Consider the following 12,487-nt stretch of genomic DNA (forward strand, 5'->3'; position numbering starts at 1 on the left):
CTGGTCACATACATCTTGCTTTCCCAAACATAAACTTCCACACTTATTCTGGCCTCGGATTTACATTCATTCATACTAGTGCTTTTTATACTCCATCACCCAATTGACCTGCATACCAGCACATCATTCTTGATGGTTCTGGATAACACACACCCTTCAACAGCCACTGCAGGTCCCAATGCTATCCCACCAGTTTTCTGGTGTAGTAGAGTTTTTACACTCTTGCACCAGTAGTTCTTGTTCCTCTGGTTTCCTGGCTACACTCCTTGCATTACTGTGCAAATATCAGTTTTCACAAATGCCACACCCAACTTTTTGGCTGTTCTACTGAGCACAGCCTTTTCACCAATTACTTCTCTAATAACTCTTCTCACCAAGTGGAATACTTTCCTTCTCTATGCTGTCCACCATTTTCTCGTCTAGTGCTCCCGATGGATATTATTCTCCTTTTCCTGCATACAGATATGATTATATCTCTCCCACACACCTCCTTTCATTTAGTAACTTAACCATGTCAGGCCAGTCGGTCCTGCAAGACCTAGACCCCTAAGACAAAGGCAGAGCCTATCCACTGAGAAATGTTACTTTCATAAAATCCTCTTCCTAGCCATAAACCAAACATTCTTCACAACCCCAGACCTTGAGTCAGCATCATCCTGTTACATCCTCCATGCAACAATTTAAATTGTCAACTAATACACTAGACAACAAGGCAAGATAAAAATACTGATTTTCAATATTCCCATAAGTTATGGCTTCAATACTTTTTGAGTAAATCCAGACACTAACATCACCCTGCTTTCCCCTAACCACTGACTTCCATTAACCTCCAGAATTTTATTAGGTCCCTAGTTTTACACACTTGTCCAAAGTTAGCTAAAAAACAAGGAATCTCACTAACAGAACTATAAAAGTATCTTTCTTCAAGACATCCACAAAGAATATTCTTAAGCTGTGCCATCGATACTCTGCTTAATTTCTCACGTCAGAAGAAGCTACCAACAGTTTTTTTCCCTGTGCTCAAATATACTCACTCACACAAATTAGCCAAAAGCTTTCTAAAAAGAGCACCGAACACATTATTTTAAACATTTTAAATATTTGTGCATAGCACACACTGGGAAGATGGGTAACTATAGCAGAGTTCCAAAGTTTGAGTGTTAGGATTTACTTCTGTAATTCCACTAGAAAACAGGAATATCTAGAAGAGTTTGTTGCTGTACAATACCAACATTACTACCTTGCAGCACTGCTAAAATAGCTCAAAACTCAGAATGATGACAGGTTGAATGCTGTGATGACAATGTCACAAAGTTCATGTGATTCTCTCCCAGGCAAATTACGTAGTTTACTTGGTAAAGAACTTCTTAAAGCAGTTTTTCTGATTGTAATTAATCACACTGTAGAGATAAAAGATTTGAGTTACGCCACAGTTCAGTTTATGCTTTCAGATTCCTGCTTCATTGTTCTTAGCAAAAAGAAGGAAAAAAAACCCAGGTCCTTTCACTACTAAGACACACAGAAAAAGCATTGCACTGTCCTGTTTGTCGCGAACAAATGAAAATGTCCAAAACTGTGATTATATACATATTCATAATCAAAAATCTGTTCGCTTGTTTATCAAAGACAGCTCAGTATCCAGTAGCTTTAGAAGACAACCACTGCTGGCGATAGGCTCCTGAAAGCATATGATCACAAGAGGTTATGAAGAGTAAATACATCCAGTTGTTTGGTAGAACAAAGTTCTCCACTTAAGCTCAAGAACCAGAACAGGGAGCAATAAAACAGGCTCTCTAGCTAAGTTCAACAGCATCATCCAGCACAGTTTGAGGGATATACTCATACAATCAAAACAGCCACTCTGAATTTCACCACAGACCTATGTGTCATTTTGGTTTAATTCACAATAAGGCAAAAATCATGTTGCAAAGTGTCTTCTTAGACTATAAACTCTCCTCATCTCCAAGATACCTGCTCAGACTTTAAGAATGGAAGGATAATTCAGGCAAGCAAAAAAACATTTGTAGTGTTAGTTGCACAAAATTAAGAGAAGCCAACTCAAAGTTTGTTAAAAATGGGTACAGTTCTATCAAACAATCTCCACTTCCAAATATAAGTAAGCAAGTGACCTTTAAGAGTCAAAGTACTGCTGTCAGTCAAAAAACAAGCCAACACTGAGATGGGCAGTCTTTTCAGCTTTTCTTACCCGGACAGTCAACTTCATCACTCTCATCCTCGCAAGTAGGCCATCCATCACACTGCCAACTCGAAGGAATGCACTGGATAGTACCACTCCGACATGCAAACTGCCCTGGGATGCAGCGAAGCTCTAGGAAAGAAGAAGAAAGTCATACTTTATTCCAAGTTTCATTTATTCTTGCAAGTCTATACACATAGTAATCATCCACCACATAACACATTGCTGAAGCATAATGGACCAAACCCCTGGATAACTCAGGCTGTTAAAAACTGCTTTGTTTCAGATTGCTTTTATGTTTTAAACTGCATGTTTGTGATTTTAACAGACAGGAAGGACAGCTTTTAGTGCTTGGGAAAGAATTCTCTCAGACATCTGTAATAAAAACTTCCTGATAAAGATACCAAGTGAGCAGCTATTGACATAGCATCACCCATTTACTGCTTGTGGGGCACTGAAGACTACTTGTTCGCTTGTCTCAGAACCAAAGGTCAACGAAAATATGCTATGGTAGTTAAGTGCTAGATTACACAATAAATTCAGAATCCTCTTTTCATTCCAATCCCTGTGTATGCCAGGACCCGCTAGACTTGCGCAAACATCCAGCTTGATTTACAGCCACTTCAGAGAACTATTTGTAAATTAAATTTCTATATCCATGAACCTCTTTCCACTTTCTCGCCTGAGATCTTTTGTAGAATGTCTCTACACGAACACATCTTTCACAAGAAACTGTCAATATCTGCAAACACGTAGTTCCTGCTTCTGCAGAGCACTTCCTACTTGCAATCATTAGACTGTCAGACCTTATTAGCATTATAAAAAGTACCATTTTTTTCCAAAGCTTTTTTATATCAATTCCATCTATCAAATGCCAGAATCTAATACCTCAGCCTCGTTTTGTGCCCCTCAGAAACATTTTACAAGGGGAAAAAAAGAACCCAACTGTCTATACAAATGAACAATTCTAAGCTTGTTTAGGGATGGCAGATCTGAAAGTCTATAGGCTCACTTTCGCACAGACCACCACCATCCATCTTTCTTACAGATGGCAGAGGGGTCACATTTGAGTGCTCAGACAACATGACCAGGCAAAACAAAACCAGTTGTTGTGCACTCTCAATAAAAGCTGTACCTGTACACCTAGTAATTGGCAGAAGGTATTGATAACAGGCTTCTAATTCAATGTCAAAATAAATTCCAGTTCTAGGACTGGTTTCTCTCCAAAGCACAGACCTGCTTTTCTAGGAAAACAAAAGCCAGTGCATCCTCTTAGTAGCCACCTACTCAGAGTAAACATCCAGGTAGCAAATGGCAAAGTGCTCGCACAGACCTGCCAGGCTCGTGATGGCAACAGCAGCCTTGCCACAAGAGAAGAGGGCTCTCACCTGCTGAGTATTTCACTCACTCCAAAAAGCCCACAGGGAAGAAGCACAAGGGAAATGTAAGAAAAAAAAAATTAAAAAAATAAAAATCTAACAGCTTAGCTCCTAATGATTCCCCTCTGAATGAACACTGAAATAACATGTTTAGCCCAAAGAAGGAAAGGGAGAATAAAACCTTTTATTCCCTTAATCATGCGGAATTAACCTTCACTTGCCCAATGTAGCAAAAGAGAAAATTTCAAATCTATCTTCAAAAGTTAGGGAGGGGACAGATGGACGTAAACCAAACACACACAAAATCTCAAGCTAAAATTAAAACTATTGAAATTTCACATTCACAGAAAAGCATCAACTCTTCAGCAGTTCTGGGCAATGCCAGCACACAGTGGAAGGTTTCTTTGAGAAGTTATATGATCACAGTTTCAAGTACAGAATGCATCTGGGAGCCTGCAGTAGATCCTTTAACACTGGAGGGACTATCCTCAGCCCAGCTCCAGGTTTCCGTTGCATCTGTCTGCAGTTATGGCAAAACACAATTCAAAATTCAATATTTTGTCATAGAATCAAAGAATAGTTCAGGATAGAGGGAACCTTAAAGATCATTCAGTTCCAACTCCTCTGCCACAGGCAGGGACGCCTCCCGCTGGATCTGGTTGCTCAAAGCCCCATCCAACCTGACACTGAACACCTCCATTTTAAATAAACTCTCTATTTTTTTTAGTGCTCAACGTTAACAGAATTCACACACACGCATGCTGTGAAGAAAGCTGTTTTGCAGGCAGCATCTACCAGGAAAGCACAACAAGCCAACATGCATATGGGGAAAACCAGTAAAGAATGTTTTTCTCTCTGTACAATTTAATACACACAATTACTGTTTTATGTGCAATTACATATGACTGGTTCAGATAAAAGGATGACTCCATCCCAATATTACGGCCATTAAGAAAATGCCAGTTACATGCTGTAATGTCATTACTTCCGGTATTAAAGACACTCCTCTCTGAAGAATGCGGCTACATGGAAGAGTACCAAACATTTCTATTAAACCACCACTCAAAACAACTGAACACTTGTTCCCAATGGAAACCGTGCTGTTAGATACACTGATTATTTCAGATCAAGGAACACAAATTGCTATGCAGCTCTATTGCAGGGGGGAGGGGGGGAAAGTGACACTGAAAGGAATACTGTGAAATGGAAGTCCTCATATGCTGCCAACATCTCCCTAACTCAGGGCACCATCCCCACGCATTACTGAATTACCTAAACACTCACGCAGCTTCTAGAAGGGTTCATCTGAATGCCTGTGCTCCCATGTGCTGCCTGTTTTTCACTTTTGTGCTAAACCACAAGATGCAATTACCTGAGAAAATCTGTCACTGGGCTCAGGGTGGGCTCAGCCAGACCTGATGGCCACCTGGAGGACCAATGCAGACTCTGAGCCCTTTCAGAACCCCCTTGCCACTGATGGAGTGCAGCACCACTAAGGCCCCACAATGGGCATACGAGGGGACTGCCAGCCAGACAAGATACGGCAGCAAGTAGGCAGCAGGGTAGGTGGGTAGCTGCACACCCACAGCATCGCCCTGCACGCCAGGCTCAAGATTTCCACTGCAGAGCACATCAGGTAGCCAGGGCAGGAGTCTCCAGAAGAAAAACACATGCAAAACCAGACAGAAGCTAACCCAGAACCTGGGAGATTCTCAGCCAGGGAACAGGGGAATCTGGGAGAGGCAAGGATGCACAGGACAGGTGCCAATCTCTACAATCCTGTCAGGCATTTCCATTTCCATAGCTTATTTTTGAGTCAAAACAGCAGAAAAATGAAAACATTTCAAGCCTGTCTCTTCACTACACACAAGGCTGGTCCTGCTGCCAGCAGTAGCACAGGATTCCTGACCGCACACACAAGCGGCAGCAACCAGTGCAGCACAACATAAACATCCGTCTTCCCTGAAACGCATCACTTAACATACCATCAGACTTCGTACCTTCCAAGAGGGTGGTAAATAAGAACTGTCTCCTCACTCATGTAAGATTTCCAGTTCTTGAAAACAACAGCAAATCTGCAAAAAGCCCAGTCCCGCTTCTGTCCCTGAAGTCAGGTGTCTCACACCATTTACCACTCTCCACAGTAACTCAGAAAGGCAGGATGAGGAAGACAGCATCTTAAACTGCCACCTCCCAGCAGCACTAACAACACTTATTTTCCACCAGCTGTTTGAGCAGAAACATTTTGTACTTTCAGTATTGTTAGAAAATACATAATGGCACAAGTTCAGCTGCAAGCAAGTGGCTGTTGCAGCAGAGGCATCGATACAACATCTGCCTAGAAGTAAAAAATGTAAACGCTCTGGCGCTTCCATACAATGTAAGGAGCTACATCAGCAGTATCATGATTCACATATGAAATTCTAACATAAAAGGCTCCTTACTCTTTTAAGGATCAGATGCAGTCTTTGCTATGCTACAGTACAAAATTTAGCACACTGAAATCTCGTTTTAGAGCAATTAAATTCATCTGGCATTTGCTGGGAAGAAGGCAGGCACATAAAACGCTGGAAGCAGTGGCAACTGTACTTCTTGCACTATACATAATACGAACTAACAAAACATCACAATACTTAAGCAGCGTGAGGACATGAGAACACTTCAAGCAGCAAGGTGCCATTACAGAGTCTCTTCACTTGAACGTCTCAAGGCATTTTTACAAGTTTAACCCTCAACAATCTTGCCAGCAGCATCCTTCCACCAGTGGTTACAATGAAACCCAGGAAAACTGCACAGCTTGCCAAATGCTACGCAAAAGAGAAGCCTCCCAGCAGATGTCAGCTGTCGTGATCCTGCTTCCACACTTTCATGAAAACACTGTGTTTCTTCCCTTAAACCCAAAGAGCTGCTGGTTTACCTGTACACACTATCTGAATAAACAGTTGCCTTCCAGAAATAACAACTAACAACCACCTGTTCTCTGGTAACCCTTCACCTGTTCTCTCAGCAGTGGTCTATTAAAAGCCACAAATTGGTCAGAGAGAGCAAGAAACTCTTTAAATTTATATAAAATAGGAGAAGAAAAATTGAAATCAGGTTCAGACCATGTATTAGCTTAATATACAATCCAAGATAAAACTTACTGTTGAGTGAAGGCCAGAAAAACTAAACACCAATTTGTTGGGACACATGAGATAATGTAACCTGCCCATGAGTCACTCACCTGAAAGAAGTCTTGCCAAAGCTACTCATGGACCTGTAATTTGAAATGTAAAACAAAGCTTACAGAACAGCCAGAAACTTAATTAATCGAACACCAGAAACAACAGGCAACATTATAAATAAATTTAAACATTGCCTTACAAACAAGAAGTCTTCATCTCCCTTAGCTGCCAAATCTTATTTTTCTAAGTTAGTCAGTGACAAAATAGATAAGATTTTTGACTAACAGAAAAATCTACTGTTCAATGCAAGCTCACCTTGCCAGTCTTGTTTTCTGAATGAATTTGATGAGTTGGCTTTGAAACAGCACCCTTCATATCAAACAAAGCTATTGTCTGTCCACATTAATTTTAAGTCAGATCAGCTATGGTTTGTCCCACTGCAACCAGAAAGATGACATGCTCCAACTAATTCAGCAGAAATACAGTTGTACAGATCCAGTATCAGTTAACGTGGAACTGAGGCCTCATAATAGTTGTCTGCCAATGAAACTAGAACATGTACTTACGCGTTTAATTTATTTTTTTAAATACTAGCTCTAACAGAAGGTGTTTTCTGATACACCTCCACAGCTAGTATGCACCCCATAGTACCAGAAGCTGCCCTGTAAGCACAGCTGGGACCTTCATCTCCACGCTGTAAGAAAAGCCTTGCTTGCTGACCAGAGTCACAGCTCTGCCCCAGAAGAGCTGCTCCAGATCAATACCACCAAACAAGGGAAGCAGCAGGGTGGGAAACAGCTCTTGGGAATGGGTAAAAAAACCCATCAGGTATGAAAATTTATGCCCAGTGATGGAAGCCAACTGTCCAAGAAACTGAAAAAGAACACCTTTCTAGTCTACAAGCACTATTTACTCATCAAAACACTTCTGCAAAGATAAGCTGGGGGGTGAATGAGAATGCTTTGATACCGTCTTCACAGGATTACTTATGCTCCCTCAATTCAAGGTGGAGATATAAAAGGAATTCAGTCCAAAGAAATGCTACATCCAATAAAAACACCAGATGCCCTGCCTCAGGTACGTATCATAAACATCTCCTGTAAAGCTTTAAGTGAGCACATCAAAGTTCTCAAAATCTAAGTTTCAGCCTTGTATTTCCCAGACTCTTGAGATCACCACTACAGGAACCAGAGGAAAGAGGAAGACCAGAAAGCCCAATCTCTTCTACGGCAGAAACGTATCCCAGACAGACAGAATATACCCCTTACTTATAAGCCATGTGTTCCTAACTTGGACACACAAATTCTAGCAGTACAAAAAACCCAGTGACGTGTCAATTCACAATTTAAGAGATAGGTAATGGATGGAACAATACCGATGAGGAGCCAAAGCTCTGAACCATAGCATCTAAAATATTAGTCTCAATTCAGGAGAGTGCTCCAATACAAAGATTAAACACAAAGACTGATGATGGAAGTTCAGGTTCTTTTAGTTGCCATGTCTTAATTTCTCTTTAACAAAGAGATTCACTAGTCAGTAAAGTCTGATACAGTAAATATTCTTTTGGTAACTAAGACTACTGATGTATGTTAGGTTTTAGCATTTACACAGCTAGTATAGATTTGAATCTATTTTAGTTTTTAACACAAAGAAACACCACTTCCATTTGCTCAGCTAATTGTTTGTTCTTGTCTCCTGAGCTTTGTTTGTATGGAAATTGGAATTTGATTAAATGCACAAACCCAGCATTTAATGTTATTTCAATTATAAGCTATCACTGTAAATGAAGTGCACGTATTGGGAAAGACAAGCTTAAAGTACAATGGTTTGGTTTCATATGTAAGCCTTTAACGAACAATGGCAGTTTTGTGTGTACCTCACATGTACTTGGCTTATTTTGGCCACATTTCTCAAGACTGGATCTGGTAGATCCTTTGGAATTGTTTTTGTAGACTGAAAGAAAATACAAGACAAAAATCTTGCTTTCTCAGTGCAAGTCACTCATTGTCCCAAAGCAGATGAACTAGCCTGTAAGAAAATATTCTGTTCGGATCTCAAGAGGCAATTACAGCTACTTAAAGCCGATTAAGCATGAACAAACACTCTAACTACAGGTGCTTAGGTCAGTAACTCTTATTACTCAGATTTTAACTTCTCCAACATATTCTTTTCTTATATTTTATAATACTAAACTTATATACTTAAGACCTACATATTGCACTACCACAATTAGATGTGTTAATACATGAAATAAGTCCACCGAAACTGAAAACTGTTTTTTTTCTTAAATCGCCATTGCTATACATCCCACCGCACACTGAACTGTACAAGTACGATCGGATCCTAGCACCTCCAGCAAGAAGCCTCACCCCCTAACTCCTTAGCACCTGGAGGTTTTCCTCTGTATTGGTACTCAATAAATGCACACAAACAAGCATCAGAAACAAAACAACAACAAAAGAAATACCACATCCTAACCATCATCAAACACCCATACAGCTCCATATCAAGTATTTATGCTCAAGAGGAAGCACAACATAACCAAAACTTTGAAATATCCTTAATATTCCAAATACAGAAGTACCACAATGGTTCTCTGAATTTAATCCTCAGTGAAGATGTGAAAAGACTGTCTGTAAGCTGTTTTCATGGCTTGGCCTTCTCGAGCCCACTGCTGAGGTTCCTTGGAGCAGGTATTGTATCTCACACACACCCCTGCCAGCCCTGCTCCACGTGGCTACAAGTCTGGTGTGAACAAAAGGGTTTCGGTGGCGAAGAAGCTGACTATGAACCTGACATTGTCCAGACAATCTCTGAACCAGTCTTCTTGTTTTCAACTTGCCTCTGAGGCATCACTGATCCCACGCAAGGGCTCTGCTGTCAGACAGGCAAAGCCATACCAAAGTGGGATTTCCCCTCAGCTCCCCATCACGGAGAAATATTCACTATCCATGCGTTTCCCAGCAGGTTTCTTTATGTCCCTTGGCAAATATTACTTAAATTATATAGGTTTAGATTTTTCCTTATCCCTCCCACCCACCACTGCATTCAGCATAGGAGAATGAGTGTTTTATACAGTACTTCACCACAAAGCCACAGTAGGAGGAAAAACAGATTATGATAACACCACTTAATTTTCAGAGAAAAAAAAATTGTCAAGCTCACAAGTCACCATCACAACTATCCACTCTGTAGATTAAGTTTATTAAATTTTCTCAATAAAATTGCTTCTGTTTACTGTTCTTCAAATTAAAAGCCTACAGAAGAACAGAGCACTCTAGCCTCACATTCAACTCCACATTAGATACAACACTCAGGTCTTCATCTGAGCTACAGAAAATGTGCCTAAGCATGATCCTTTGTCAGGCAGCTTCCACTTGTCACAGCTCGAGTGTAAGCAGGACGGTAGGAAAGCACAGGGGCATAGAGCCCAGGAAAACATAAGGGCCCTGTGCTATGTACAGAGCCAAACACAACCCACACTTACACTCAAACTTCACTCCAGCTCCTGAAAATTAGAGATTTTGGAGCTATAATCCCATTTGGCAGGAACGCATCAGATTCAAAAATAAATCATACATGTCAGAGGCACTGGCATTTTCTGCATAACCTCAGCATGCAGTTGCATGAAGTAATTAAAATAGTGACAGCATACCAGCTGAAATCTGTAAATCCTTAATGAGTAACTCTAATGAACACTCTGTATTACTCAATGTTCTGTCATAGTAAGTTATGCTAGATGACCCCACCATCCATCAAAAGATTTTTACAGCACGGTAAGGAACGCTGGCAATCTCCTTCCCCTCATCCCCTCTCATCGATATTATACCTACGCTCTGCATGAGCCTGGAACTGACCCAGTTTCTCCCTGTGAGCAAGTGTCATTCACTGCAACTCATTGTCTGCTCTGTGTCTGGAGGGCAGACGCAATGCCAGCAAGGATAAAAAACAGAAAAATCAAAACAAAAGAGAAGCAAAGGCAGTGCAAGAGACACGGAATTCAGTCAAAGCAACAATGTCAGAGCTTCTTGAATGGGAATGCTGGCTATGATTTCCCAAGACTTAGAAAACACAGACTTTGTGCTTAATGAATGTGGATGCTTATTCCTAAAGCTTAAATGGAAAAAAATACATTTCCCAGTTCTGTTAAAACCAAACAGAAAATAAAACTTGCTACTTGAACCAACACAAAAGAATACTGTGAACTAGGCAATGCAGCTGGATTCCAGACTGGAAATCAGTTTATTTTCATAGCAGCAGGGTTGTCTTTTAAGCAACAGGCTTGCACCTTTTTCTTCTCGCTAAGAAAATGTTATATTATGATAGCACGTAAATAGGCAGAAGGGAAAAATCAAAACAGAGCACTAGCAGAAAGAGCACTCGGTACAAACAAAATGATGCCATGGGTACTCGAGAACCCTTTAATATGTGTCAAAGTTAAAGCTGACAGTTCCTCTATGCTAACGACCTTGTTCCAGACGTCAGAGGTTTTGTACAGTCTCAGGTGGGACTGAAGAGTTTCAGCATAACGGTGATAAGTGACCTAAACCTGCACAGCACCACAGTTTCATCCCTAAAAGAAGCCTGTCTCTGTGACAGTGCTAATGACAACTCACAATTAATTGCACTGAACAATTTCAAGCAAGCTTGAGACTGAAGCGAAGACCAGAAAAATACATTGTGCAGTGTCAGTTTTGGAAAGCCCAGAGCCAGCATAAGGGTCAGGAACTATGGCTGCCGTGCATTTGGAGGGCAGGAACCCCAGCGTGGTCCACACTGTTCGGCAGCTGCCAGCCCTCCAGCCCACTGGCACAGCGTGCAGCCACAGTGGCAGGGTGGCTTTACAGCTGGTGGTGGGGAAAGGAGTGAGCTAGGGTAAGCCAGCCCCGGCACCAGACCCTGCAGGACTCTCAGCCTTCTCGTACCGAGGACAGACAGAGGGACACAGGGGAAGGCACAGTATTCCCACAGAGCTGCTGGAACGCTGGAACCGGTCCAGAGGAGGACTACAAAGATGATCAGATGGGTGGAGCACCTTCCATACAAGGACAGGCTGAAAGAGTTGGGCTTGTTCAGTCTGGAGAAGGCTCAGAGGAGATTTTATAGTGACCTTCCAGTACCTGAAAGGGCCTATAAGAAAGCTGGGGAGGTACTGTTCACAAAGGCTTGTAGCAAAAGGATGAGGGGGTATCAGCTGGAGAGGGGCAGATTTAGACTAGATATAAGGAGGAATTTCTTCACTATGAGAGTGGTGAGACACTGGAACAGGTTGCCCAGGAAAGTTGTGGATGCCTTGGGCAGCCTGAGCTAGTGAGACGTGTACCTGCCCATGGCAGAGAGGTTGGAACTGAATGATCCTTAAGGTCCCTTCCAACCCAAACTATTCTAGGATTCCTATATCAGCGGTGTCAGGCAAGTGTACTACAGCAACGTAGAAGACAACCTCAGCAGAGTCCAGATTTCATTAAACACCACTATTCATGAAACATGCTCATGGGTACTAGGAAAGCAGCACTATTCCTCATGCAGAATGTAAATACGGTCACACATACAATATATTGATTCTCCCAACAAATGCAGCAACGAAAAAAAAGTCTATTAAGAACAACATCAGTAGTGAAACATCCAGCAAGTCATCAGCCCTGTCCAGCAAACTGCACCACCACAACCTTTCTCCTTTCCAATGCATACACCCAGGTCGAGACAGTCAGATTATCCACAGACACCACAAATATTTAAACTGACAG

At 41.5% G+C, this 12,487-nt stretch overlaps 1 protein-coding gene across 1 annotated transcript in view; it reads right to left on the bottom strand.

Moving 5' to 3' along the window:
• DGCR2 (DiGeorge syndrome critical region gene 2) overlaps positions 1 to 12,487 on the bottom strand; it is a 42,932-nt gene that overhangs the window by 22,852 nt on the left and 7,593 nt on the right. The window contains exon 2 of the mRNA XM_054082328.1: positions 2,207 to 2,329. Within this exon, the coding sequence (XP_053938303.1) occupies positions 2,207 to 2,329 (123 nt within the window). The remainder of the gene's footprint in view (positions 1 to 2,206; positions 2,330 to 12,487) is intronic.

Source organism: Cuculus canorus, chromosome 17, assembly GCF_017976375.1.
Source record: "Cuculus canorus isolate bCucCan1 chromosome 17, bCucCan1.pri, whole genome shotgun sequence".
Classification (NCBI taxonomy): Eukaryota; Metazoa; Chordata; class Aves; order Cuculiformes; family Cuculidae; genus Cuculus; species Cuculus canorus.